The 12,586-nt window shown below is 35.0% G+C and overlaps 2 protein-coding genes across 2 annotated transcripts; both read left to right on the top strand.

The window, feature by feature from the left end:
• Window positions 1-278: 278 nt before the first annotated feature.
• LOC132068218 (uncharacterized) lies at window positions 279-4,731 on the top strand. Its single transcript, XM_059461738.1, has 4 exons — window positions 279-452; window positions 1,614-1,980; window positions 2,790-3,031; window positions 4,063-4,731. The coding sequence occupies exons 1-4, from the start codon at window positions 343-345 to the stop codon at window positions 4,307-4,309; spliced, it is 966 nt and encodes a 321-aa protein (XP_059317721.1). The 5' UTR covers window positions 279-342; the 3' UTR covers window positions 4,310-4,731.
• Window positions 4,732-7,799: 3,068 nt separating this feature from the next.
• LOC132068219 (uncharacterized) lies at window positions 7,800-12,200 on the top strand. The gene is made up of 3 exons (XM_059461739.1): window positions 7,800-7,935; window positions 9,806-10,172; window positions 11,452-12,200. The coding sequence occupies exons 1-3, from the start codon at window positions 7,826-7,828 to the stop codon at window positions 11,695-11,697; spliced, it is 723 nt and encodes a 240-aa protein (XP_059317722.1). The 5' UTR covers window positions 7,800-7,825; the 3' UTR covers window positions 11,698-12,200.
• The last annotated feature ends 386 nt before the right edge of the window (window positions 12,201-12,586 follow it).

A 12,586-nucleotide genomic window follows, 5' to 3' on the forward strand; every position in this document is an offset into this window, starting at 1 on the left:
CGCAAACGTGAGGGGAGGTTAGTGAAACAAAGAAAAACGTGAGGGGAAGTTTTTGATATTTTCCCTTATATTTTTGAACGGCCTGCTTAAAAATCCTGCCGCCACTTGCTCCTGAGATAAAAGGGACAATGATCAGGCATTTTTTATCTTGACAGCCACTATCTGTTTGTGTTATATCAATGATAACAATCATAGTGATATTAACAATGAGTTCAATGACAATCACAAGAATCATAGCCAGCTATTTTCCACAGTTACTTGAAATTAATAACCGGTATTTGCCCGCACAAAGGCTAATAAAAACCCAAAAGAGAGTCAAGAAAACACAAAGAAAAATAAATAATGGAGAAGATAGAGCACAAGATGGTAGCTGTAAATGGCCTAAATATGCATGTAGCTGAATTAGGCCAAGGACCAACAATCCTCTTCATTCATGGCTTCCCTGAGCTCTGGTACACTGTTGCTTGTGTCTTGAATTTTGTGAATTCTAATTATATTACATTTTGTAGTATGTTTGAAACACATATTTTCCTTATAAGTTTGGAAAAAAATCAGTGTGTTAATAAGTTTGGCAAACCATGCCTTGTAGGATTATGAACTACTTGTGATCCATATAAAGGGGCTGTAATTGGAGATTCTTCCTATTGCACAATTCTTCTGATTCATAGTCGAAAACCTCTCTCTGCTTTTTGTTCTGAGGACTAGGTTTGGGTTTGGTCAAACCTCGTTATATCCTTATTTAATCTGTTCTTCTCTATTTGCTTTGATTGTGCAAGTTAATCCCTGATCTTCCAGAACATATTTGGGAAACCATTTCTTATAGGACTAGGAACTACTTAAGATTTGTATAACGAAATTGTAATTGACATTCTTCGTAGTGTATAATTCTTCTCATTTAGAGCCCGTTTGGATTGGCTTATAAGTGATCAAACCAGCTTATAAGGTTTTTTTTTTTTTTTTTTTTTTTTTTTTTTTTTTTTTTTTAGGTGTTTGGCAAACCAACTTATAAGCTAAAAAAGTGCTTAGAATAAGCCAAAAAAAATAAGTTAGGAAAAAAATAAGTTGGGCTACCAACTTATTTTTTTTGGCTTATAAGCTGTTTTTTGATCAAATCAGCTTATAAGCCACTTTTTTTAAGCTAAGCCAAACAGGCTCTTATAGTAGAAAACTCTCTGTGCTTTTGCCCTGAGTACTAGGCTTGGCCTTACCTCATTAGATCCTTATGTTATTTTTTCTTCTCTCTTTGCTTTGACTGTGAGCTAGTTAAACGATGATCTTCTGCAACACATTTGGGAAACCATTTCTCGTAGGATTATGAACTACTTGAGATTTGTATAACAAGATTGTAATTGGAAATTCTTCTTATTGTGCAATTCTTCTCATTCATAGTGAAAAACTCTTTCTGCTTTTGCCTCGAGGATTAGACTTGACTGGACCTCGTTAAATCCTTGTGTTATTTTTTGTTCTCTAGTTGCTTTGGTTCTATGATAGTGAAAAACTCTTTCTGGATTTTGTCTCGAGGATTAGGCTTGGTCGTACTAAATCCTTCTGTTATTTTTTCTTTTCTATCTGCTTTGGTTCTATGATAGTTAACCCACGATCTTCCACAACAGGTACTCATGGCGCCACCAAATCGTCTACTTGGCCGAACGAGGCTATCGGGCTGTAGCGCCTGATTTAAGGGGTTATGGAGATACTACAGGTGCACCCGTTAACGATTCTTCAAAGTTCAGTATCTTTCACCTTGTGGGTGATCTCATAGCACTACTTGAAGCCATTGCTCCAAATGAAGATAAGGTGTTTGTTGTTGCACATGACTGGGGTGCCATAATTGCTTGGCATTTATGCCTTTTTAGGCCTGATAAAGTTAAGGCTTTGGTGAATTTGAGTGTCCATTTTTTCCCAAGGAACCCAAAGATGAACTCTGTTGAAGGGCTAAAGGCTTTATATGGGGAAGACCATTATGTGTGGAGATTTCAGGTTCTCTTTTTTTTCGTATGTGTATCTGTTTAATTTGTGTTTGATATAGGGATTTTACAAGTTTTATGGGGACTATTGGATACTTGCATCGGAAGGTTTGCAACTGATAAACTACTCCCTCCGTTTGAATTTATTTGACGGATACAAAGTTTAAGAAAGAAATGAAAAATTAGAAGTTTGTGGTCTTGAATATACCATAACATTTATGTGGCTATAATACTTTAAAAGCATGTGGTCTTAGCATTTATGTGCTATACTACTTTTAAAACATGTGGTTCAATTAAACATGTTTTAACATTTTGTATGGCTATAAAAGGTTCTCGTTAAGGTAAAATGGGAAAGTTCAAATTAAATTGTTTCCAAATTTGGAAAACGATCATTCTACTTTTTAAACGAGTTAAAAAGGAAATAGGTTCACATAAACTGAAGTCGAGGGAGTAGTAATTAGGGAAAAATAAATAGGGGTTCATTACAAAAGTAATGCCGTCATAAATTAAATTGCAGCACGGTGCATTAAACTATCATTGCCTACGGGGTTCAGCGATGTGTCGAACTACAGTGAGTTTGTTTATTGTAGACAGACTTACCTTACATTTCAAGAGACTGTTTCCATAACGCGGCAACAACTCTTAACATGTTCCAAACAAATCAATTGTATGTTCGCATAGAAATAAGTATGAGATTTAGTGATGAAAGAAATAAGTAGATCAATAACTAGTCTCTTGAGATTAAATTTGATTATAATATCATTGCGGTAAAATCAGCACACTTATTTTTTAGCATAAAGTTCACTATGATCCTACCTGCAGGTACCAGGAGAAATTGAAGCTGAATTTGCTCCAATAGGCGCTAAGGCTGTTCTTAAGAAATTGTTGACATTCCGCGATCCTGGACCACTTTATTTTCCTAAAGGCAAAGGCCTTGAGGCTATACCTGATGCTCCGGCTGCGCTTTCATCTTGGCTCTCTGAGGAAGAGTTGGATTACTATGCCGGCAAGTTTGAGCAGACTGGTTTCACTGGTGGAGTTAACTATTACCGAGCTTCTCCCCTGTAAGCCTTCCTCACCTTTATGATATCGTAAATTAGATTGCATTCGTTGTATGCTTCTATAGTTCACACTTGTTTCAACTATTTGGGATTAAGGTCTTAGTTATTGCTTCTACAATCGCATTAGGTTTGATCTCTGCCAAGAGGCTTTTTATTTTGCTTAGAGACTTGTATTTATGTTTGTATAGAGATAAGTATGAGACTTAAAGAACTTCTACCTCTAGAAGTCCCTAATTTGCCTTAAAAGACAAATTACTTGGTATTAGAGTGAAATAGACCTGAATAAGGTAGAATCGATACATTAGACGTATATAGTTGAACCCAACTAGGTAAAAATCAAGGTATTAATTGATTGTTATCATGTTCTCCTTATATTCAAGTACATTGTGAAGTTCATGAGAAATGTCCTATTTTTATTTTTTTTAAAATGACGGTGGTGTCTGGAGCAACTTGTGTATACATAGACTATTTCACCTGGTACCTGCTACCTCCCACTAACACCGGATAACTCTATCCACCAAGGATTAAGCAGATGGAAACAAATCACCTAGTATTTTTTCCTCTGCTGGAGTATGAACCTACAATCTCATTAGTGGCGGACTAGAATTTTTAAATCGTGGGTGCTCAAATGCTTTGTTTCAAAGTAGCGTTCAAATGCTTTAAATCTCAAAATGCTACTTTGAGATTGGGTGCTCAACCAATAATTTTGGTATGTTAATAATAATTTCCAATATAAAAGGTAGTGTTTGATAATCACCCGCTAGCTATACTGTATGTTCGCCATTGGATCTCATGGTGCTCCACCGACTTCATTGACCGCTAGGCTACACCCGTGGATGCTCCTATTAATTCCTTATAGATTTTTTTGATCAATTTTTTCATACGTTGAAGCTAGTAATTCTTAGATCTTTCGTTAGTTGCACTTTAGTTCCTTTGTAGTCAAGAAAATGACATTTGTGATATATATCTGTAATTTGAAATTGGAGTTGGCACAATGTACATATCCTATAAGTTGTTTGCCCTGTGAAATGCAGAAACTGGGAACTCACAGCACCATGGACAGGGGCTCAAGTTAAAGTCCCGACGAAGTTTATCGTCGGGGAATTCGACTTGGTCTATCATATAACAGGTGCTAAAGAGTACATACACAATGGTGGATTTAAGAGAGATGTTCCATTGTTGGAGCAAGTTGTTGTTTTGGAAGGTGCAGCTCACTTTTTTAACCAAGAAAGGCCAGATGAGATTAACAAGCACATCTATGACTTCATTCAAAAGTTCTAAGTTTCTCTTTGCCTTTGCATTTTCTGGAGAAATAAGATCTCATTAGTGTTTCTCCTGTTGTTTTATGAAGAAAGGAGTAGTGATCTAGACTTGAAGAGAGAAGCCTGAATAAATTAATAGCGTCTGCAGCATTTTGTGTACGCAGTGTCGGTCTGTCATCATAATTTGGCTTCTAAGTAGTTTGGATCTGGAACGTTGTGATATTAAGGCAAAGTATTCCATCACAAGTTCTGTCCAAAATTCGATTTGACAACGGATTAGTAATGACTTATCAGAAAATTATGTTGGCTACAGGCGATTTAATGTCTTAATTTGGCTTGTAAGTAAGTTTGAATTCAGAACGTTTTGATGTTAAGCTATACTATTCCATCACAGATTCGGTCACTAATTCGATTTAGTGATGGGTTAGACGATGGATTATTTGGATTATTAGAAAATCATAGTTAGCTATTGGCTAACAGCGACAGATTTTCTCAGCTAATTTTGTTTTTTTTGTTTTTTGGGTAGTGTGCTATATAGGTACATACTGTTTCTCCGAAAAAAGATTACTAACACATGCATAAGCAGAAGAATTTTTTTACCAAAGGGGTGTCTCTGCTTCTAACAATAATATAAAAATCGATCGCTTGTTTATTTTTTCTGTTATGCTATAGGATAATCGTTAAAATTACTTATAGTCACATAAATATTTACAACTTGTTTTAGATTATAAGTTTTTTTTTTTGTTTTTCCTTAAAATTTAAATCAAAACACCGCAAATAAACCTGAACAATTAAAAGAAGTTTCTTAAACGGCGTGTCACACCTCAAAAATTCAATTATAATGGAATGGAGGAAGTAGACTAAAGTATTTGATGCGTACGCGTAAACTGTCCAATTGTTTGTACCAAACATCATTATTATCCGCGTATATGTTAAAAGGACACACTGCAATAATATTGAGTTCCGTTACAGTTGTTGGTAGTACCCAAAACATATCTTTCCTCCCGTCTATTTTTACTTGTCATGTATTAATTTGGCCCGCCTATTATCCAAAAATAAAAGGAGAGTTTTACTATATCACTCTTTGAATATAATAAATGAAATATTTTGAGAAATGCATTGAGAAGTGATTATATTAAATAATAAGGGTAAATAAGAAACTAAATGTTAAATTCTATCTCAATTTTTGTAGACAAGACAAAAATGATAATCTATTTTTAATACAGATGACAAATAAAAATAGAAGAGGAAGTAGCACGATAGAATCAAAGTCTTACTGACCGTTTGTGCATGTGGGGTCGACTTAGTTAGCTCCAAATGTGGATTATAGACGAATTAACTCCATAATAATCAATTAAAGATGCAGTACATGAAACTACTTATTTGCACGGATTATAAGTGTCTTTGTCTCAATCTAACTTGAAATGTTACTCATATTTACCAGCTAGTAGTAAGAGTTAATTTAAGTTCATTTTCCATTATTTAATTTTAAGGAAATCTTTCAAGTATAACACCACAACTTCCATAAAACATTCTAAATTTGTTGCCTTTGATCCTTGTGATCAAGTATGAAATCTACTAAATTTAATTTTAAGGGAAGTGTTTTATGATTGCATTTTATCTCATTGTTGTTATATTGTAGTTAACTTGCATGTCACTTAAGCTTAGCTTGCCAGGACATATATATTGTTCATGTATTTGTGCTAGCCAGAGGCAGAATTCGGATTTTTAGTTTATAGATTTCAAATCATAACTAATTTTGCTTACTGAGTTCTGCAAAGATTATTTATACATATTAAATAATTTTTTAATACAAATACATAATTTACACCAAAGCTACTGAGCTCTATTAAAGCTGTAACGTGGTAATTGGTGCATAATTGGCTTGACTTGCAATAAAATCACATTCCATTTTGCATACTTTCATCTAAAAGAAGTCGCAATTTGATTTATGAAAGTAGTTCGGTCCGATCGAAATTGAACTGAGATAAACAACAGCACACTCAGTGTAATATCATAAGTAAGGTCTAAAGAGATCAGTGTTTTAAAAGGCTGTTTCAGGGCTCACCTTTGGGCGGGGCAATGGTAAAACGCCCCGGGGCTCATGTGCGGGGCTTAGTTCCTGTGAGACTTACACCCTAAACGCCCGACTGTACGCCCTAAACACGCCTAACGCCCAACACTCGGGGCTCGCCTAACAGTTCTTACACAAATTATATGTTAAATTCCTTAATTAAAATCGCTGACCCTCATAATTCTTTAACAAATGAATGATACTAAATAGTTTTCATCTATAGAAATAAGAATATTGGGTTTAACTCAAATAACAAGTCATAGTATTGTATATTTACTATTTGAGAATATCGTGAGGGTGAATATCACTTAATATTTCTTTTAAAAATACATAGCTGAATGCTACATTTTCACTTGTAATTAATATTTTGTCCTATGTATCAAAATGATCATATTTTATTATTTCGCTATTTGAAAGTAATTTTATTTTTATTCATGAAGGAGTTACTTTTTAATTATAATAGTGATAAAGTTTATTGATTATTTGCTTATAGGGAGATAAAATGAATATTATGATAGTAATATTGTTTTAAGAAATTGTGATTTTTTCATAATTTGAAAGTTAAGATGTTAGAGTTGATTTGCATTTCATAATAGCTTTTATTTCATTGTATTGTTTATCCTTGTACAATTATGTTATATATATTTATAAGTTGTAAGTGGCATATAATGGATTGCTTTGATTAGTTTTTTGGGAGGATCAAACGCATATATATAGAGAGAGATATTTCATTTATTTACAATTTTTTTTTAATGTAATTACCTATTTAAAAATATTTATTGTAATTATATTATTTTATGAAATACTAAAAATTTTAAATGCCCATGGGGCTTACGCGGCGTATCTTGAGACTTACGCCTCGCCGAAGCATACATAAAATGTCCCACCTTATGTCCCCGCCTTTTAAAACGCCAAAAGAAATTAGAATATACGGAAACCTTACCTACCGAAATAAAGAGGCTGTTTCCAAAACAAAGTTAAAAAGGAATAAGATAAGATTATTCTTTTCCTTATATAAACTTCAAAGATTCAAGCAAGAACGTTTTAAATCTTGTAAGGCAGAGACCATGTGAAGCTCCAAACATAAGGACAATGGTTGGACCTTTTCTCTAACAACAATGATTACAGTTGACATTGACTATGAGTTCAACGACAACCACAAGAATCACTTACAGCTACTTTTAATACTCATTCTGTTTTAATTTGAATGAACTTATTTTTTTATTGATTCGTGCAAAAAATAATGATCCCTTTTTATATTTAAAAATAATTTATATCCACATAAAATATATGCGATTCATTTAATACCATAAATTTAAAATTTTTCTCTTTTTTCCTAAACTCTGCTTTCAATCAAATAGGTTGAATTGAAACACATAGTTGGCATTTGGCCAAACTTTGCTAATAAAAATCCAAATTTGGCACTCAGAAAGAGACTCAAGAAAACAGAGTTAAACAAAAATGGAGAAGATAGAGCACAAAATGGTAGCTGTAAATGGCCTAAATATGCATATAGCAGAATTAGGCCAAGGCCCAACAATCCTCTTCATACATGGCTTCCCTGAGCTCTGGTACTCTGTTGCTTGTGTTTTGAATTTTGTGAATCCTAAGTATGTTAAGATTTTCTAGTAGGTTTGGATCGAGGGTTTTATCGTAAACAACCTCTCTATCTCTCAAATTAGGTGTAAGGTCTGCGTACACTCTATCCTCTTCAGGCCCCATTTGTGAGATTATACTGGATATGTTGTCGTCGTTTTCTAGTAGGTTTGGAAAATTTATTTTTCTACCATTATCAGGTTTATTAGAAACTATTTGAGATTTGTATAACCAGATTGTAATTGAAGATTTTTCTTACTGTATAATTTTCTCATTCATAGTGAAAAACTATATTTTTGGCCTGAGGACTAGGCTTGACTGAACTTGTAATCCTTGTGTTATTTTTTCTTTTCTGATTTTGCCCCGAGAACTCGGCTTGACCCAATTTTGCAATCATTGTGTTATTTTTTATTCTCTAGTTTTGACCCGAGGACTAGGCTTGACCGAACTTTGCAATCCTAGTGTTATTTTTTATTCTCTAGTTTTGCCCTGAGGACTAGGCTTGACTGAGCTTTGTAATCCTTGTGTTATTTTTTCTTATTTGATTTTACCCTGAGTACTATGCTTGACCGAACTTTTTAATCCTTGTGTTTTTTTTTCTTCTCTGTTTTTGCCTCGAGGACTAGGCTTGACCGAACTTTGCAATCCTTGTGTATTTTTTCTTCTATGATTCTGCTCTGAGGACTAGGCTTGGCTGAACTTTGTGATCTTTGTGTTTGTTTTTCTTCTATGATTTTTCCCCGAGGACTAGGCTTGACCGAACTTTGTAGTTCTTGCATTATTTTTTCTTCTTTGCTTTTGCCTCGAGGACTAGGCTTGACCGAACTTTGTGGTTCTTGCATTATTTTTTCTTCTTTGCTTTTGCCTCGAGGACTATGCTTGGCTGAACTTTGTAATCCTTGTTTTATTTTTCCTTCTCTGCTTTTGCCCCGAGGACTAGGCTTGGCTGAACTTCGTAATCCTTGTGTTATTTTTTCTTCTCTGCTTTTGCCCCGAGGACTAGGCTTGGCCGAACTTCGTAATCCTTGTGTTATTTTTCTTCCTAGAGCACTAGTAATGTTGCTTGTGTTTTGAATTTTGTGGATCTTACTTTTGTTAGATTCCCAAGTAGGGGTGGGAAACCTTTTTTTTTATATAGGTTTGGGAAAACCGTTGTCAGGTTTGAGAAATCATTCCTTCTAGGATTAGAACTACTTGAGATTCATATAATGAGATCGTAATTGGGGATTCTTCGTACTGTATAATTTTTTTGTATTCATAGTGAAAAACTCTTTGTTTTTGTCCTGAGGACTAGGCTTGGCTGAGCCTTGTTAAAACTTTGTGTAATTTATTCTTCTCTGTTTGCCTTGACTGTGTGATTGTGTGCTAGTTAACCCACGATCTTGCGCAACAAATTTGGAGAACCATTTCTTATAGGATTAGGAACTACTTGAGACTTGTAACGAGATTGTAATTGGAATTCTTCATACTGTACGATTATTCTCATTCATAGTGAAAAACTCTCTCCGTTTTTTGCCCCGAGGGCTAGGATTTGGGCCGAACCTCGTTAAATCCTTATGTTATATTTTCTCCTCTATTTGCTTTGACTGTGTGCTAGTTAATCGACGATCTTCCGCAACTGATTTGTGAAATCATTTCTTGTAGGATTACGAACTACTTAAGATTTGTATTACAAGATTGTAATTGGGGGTTCTTGCATTGTACAAGTTTTCTCATTCATATTGAAAAACTCTCTCTGCTTTTGCCTCGAGTAGGCTTGGTCGTACCTCGTTAAATCCTTATGTTATCTCTTCTTCTCTATTTGTTTTTATTATGTGCCAGTTAACCAACAATCTTCTGCAACAGGTACTCATGGCGCCACCAAATCGTCTACTTAGCCGAACGCGGTTATCGTGCTGTGGCGCCGGACTTAAGGGGTTATGGAGATACTACAGGTGCACCCATTAATGACCCTTCAAAGTTCAGTATATTTTACCTTGTGGGTGATCTCGTAGCACTACTTGAAGCCATTTCTCCGAATGAAGAAAAGGTGTTTGTTGTTGCGCATGATTGGGGTGCCTTAATTGCTTGGCATTTATGCCTTTTTAGGCCAGATAAAGTTAAGGCTTTGGTGAATTTGAGCGTTCATTATTTTCCAAGGAATCCAAAGATGAATATTGCTGAAGGGCTACAGGCTTTTTATGGGGAAGATCACTATGTCTGGAGATTTCAGGTTCTCTCTTTTATTGTCTGTGTATCTGTTTAATTTGTGTTTGATATGGGCATTTTACAAGCTTTCTGGGGACTATTGGATACTTGCATCGGAAAGTTTGCAACTTTTAGTATGAATTACTCCCTCCACTTCAATTTATTTGAACTTATTTGACAGGCACGAAAAGATTTTGAAATTTGCGGTCTTTAATATGCCATAACATTTATGTGACTATAATATTTTAAAAACACGTGGTCTTAAACATGCCATGCATTTATGCAACTATACTACTTTTAAAATATGTGGTTCAATTAAACATATTTTAACATTTGTATGGCTATAAAAGCTTCTCGTTAAGGTAAAATGGGAAACTTCAAATTAAATTGTTGCCAAATTTGGAAAAGGATCGTTCCTCTTTTTTAAACGTGTTAGGATCGGTAGTCCGGGGTAGTGCGGAATTAGCCAAAGTAGTCAATTAAACACAATAACAAAGATAATAGGAAACAAAGTTTTAACGTGGTTCGATCAACTTGACCTACATCCACAATCAAAAGAGGAGAATAGCCTCATTAGATCACTCCAAGAAAGGGTTCACATAAATGTTTCCCAACACAACTCTCTTACCAATACTCTCTATAGAAGAAGACAAACTCAAACTAAGTTCTTTTCAAATTGGTGTGTCTCAAATGAGAAGAAATGATCTCCTTTTATAGCTACTAAACTTGGGCTCCAAGTTGGGCAAATATAAAACAAGAAATGACCCAAATAATCTCCTCCACATGAGCCAAACTTTGGCTCCAAGAAATACATGTGACCAAGTAAATTGGCACATGCCAAATAAGGCCATATCTTACAAAACATATTAAAAAGGAAATAAGTTCACATAAATTGAAGCCAAGGGAGTACTAATTAGGGGAAAAGAATAGGGCTTCATTCCAAAATTAATCAGTCGTGCCGTCGTGAAATAAAGGGTAGCACGGTGCATTAAACTATCATTGAGTACGAGGTTCAAGGATGTGTCGAATCAGAATGAGTTTATTGTACACAACCTTACCTTACATTTTTGCAAGAGACTCTTTCCAAAACTTGGACTTTTGGCCTTGTCACGCGGCAACAACTCTTAACAAGTTCCAAACAAATCAATTGTATGGTAGCATACAAATAAGTATGAGATTTACAGATGAAAGAAATAAGTAGATCAATAAGTCACCTCTTGAGATTAATTTGATTGTAGTATAATTGTGGTAAAATCATCACACTTCATTTTTCAGCAGAAAGTTCACTATGACCTTACCTGCAGGTACCAGGAGAAATTGAAGCTGAATTTGCTCCAATTGGTGCTAAGTCTGTTCTTAAGAAAATGTTGACATACCGCAATCCTGGACCATTCTATTTTCCTAAAGGCAAAGGCCTGGAGGCTATCCCTGATGCTCCCGTTGCGCTTTCATCTTGGCTTTCTGAGGAAGAGTTGGATTCCTATGCCAGCAAGTTTGAGCAGACTGGCTTCACCGGTGGAGTTAACTATTACCGAGCTTTACCCCTGTAAGCCTTACTCACCTTTATGATATCGTAAATTTGATTGCATTTGTTGTATGCTTCTATAGTTCACATTTGTTTCAACTATTTGGGATTAAGGTCTTAGTTGTTGCTTTTACAATTGCATTAGGTTTGATCTCTGTCAAGAGGCTTTTTCTTTTGATTAGAGACTTGTATGTATGTTCGTATAGAGATAAGTCTGAGACTTAGAGAACTTCTACCTCTACAAGTCCCTAATTTGCCTTAAAATACAAATTACTTGGTATTAGAGTGAAATAGACCTGAATAAGGTAGAACCGATACATCAGACTTATATAATTGAACCCAACTAGTTAAAAATCAAGGTATAGTTAATTGATTATTATCCTGTTCTCCTTATATTCAAGTACATTCTGAAGTTCATGAGAAATGTCCTATTTTTTTTTTATTTTTTTTTTAGTGACGGTGGTGTCCGGACCAATTTGTGCATACCTAGACTACCTGCTACCTCCTACTAACACCGGATAACTCTATCCACCAAGGATAAGCAGATGGAAAGAAATTACCTAGTATTTTTTTTTCCTGCGATGGAATTTGAACCTACGATCTCATCAGTGGCAGACCCAGAATTTTTAAATCGAGGGTGCTGAAATGCTTTAAATCTCAAAATACTACTTTGAGATTGGGTGCTCAACCAATAATTTTGTATGTCGCTTTCGTTATTTTCATTTCCATATCGCTTAGAATTTCTCGGCCTTATCTGATCTCTTTTTATGCTTTCTATTGAGCCGAGGGTCTTTCGGAAACAGCCGTCCTACCTTGGGAGGAGTAAGGTCTGCGTACACTCTACCCTCCCCAGACCTCACGTTGTGGGATTTCACTGGGTTGTTGTTGTTGTATAAAAGGTAGTGTTTGATAAA

The sequence above is a fragment of the Lycium ferocissimum genome, chromosome 8 (genome assembly GCF_029784015.1).
Source record: "Lycium ferocissimum isolate CSIRO_LF1 chromosome 8, AGI_CSIRO_Lferr_CH_V1, whole genome shotgun sequence".
In the NCBI taxonomy this organism is placed as follows: domain Eukaryota; kingdom Viridiplantae; phylum Streptophyta; class Magnoliopsida; order Solanales; family Solanaceae; genus Lycium; species Lycium ferocissimum.

Excerpts from the sequence above, each read along its gene's own strand:
- LOC132068219 (XM_059461739.1), top strand. The coding sequence starts at position 7,826 with ATGGAGAAGATAGAGCACAAAATGGTAGCTGTAAATGGCCTAAATATG. Across the intron at positions 7,936-9,805 it reads CATGGCTTCCCTGAGCTCTG|GTACTCATGGCGCCACCAAA; the intron begins GTACTCTGTTGC and ends CTTCTGCAACAG. Across the intron at positions 10,173-11,451 it reads ACTATGTCTGGAGATTTCAG|GTACCAGGAGAAATTGAAGC; the intron begins GTTCTCTCTTTT and ends CCTTACCTGCAG.
- LOC132068218 (XM_059461738.1), top strand. The coding sequence starts at position 343 with ATGGAGAAGATAGAGCACAAGATGGTAGCTGTAAATGGCCTAAATATG. Across the intron at positions 1,981-2,789 it reads ATTATGTGTGGAGATTTCAG|GTACCAGGAGAAATTGAAGC; the intron begins GTTCTCTTTTTT and ends TCCTACCTGCAG. Across the intron at positions 3,032-4,062 it reads TATTACCGAGCTTCTCCCCT|AAACTGGGAACTCACAGCAC; the intron begins GTAAGCCTTCCT and ends TGTGAAATGCAG.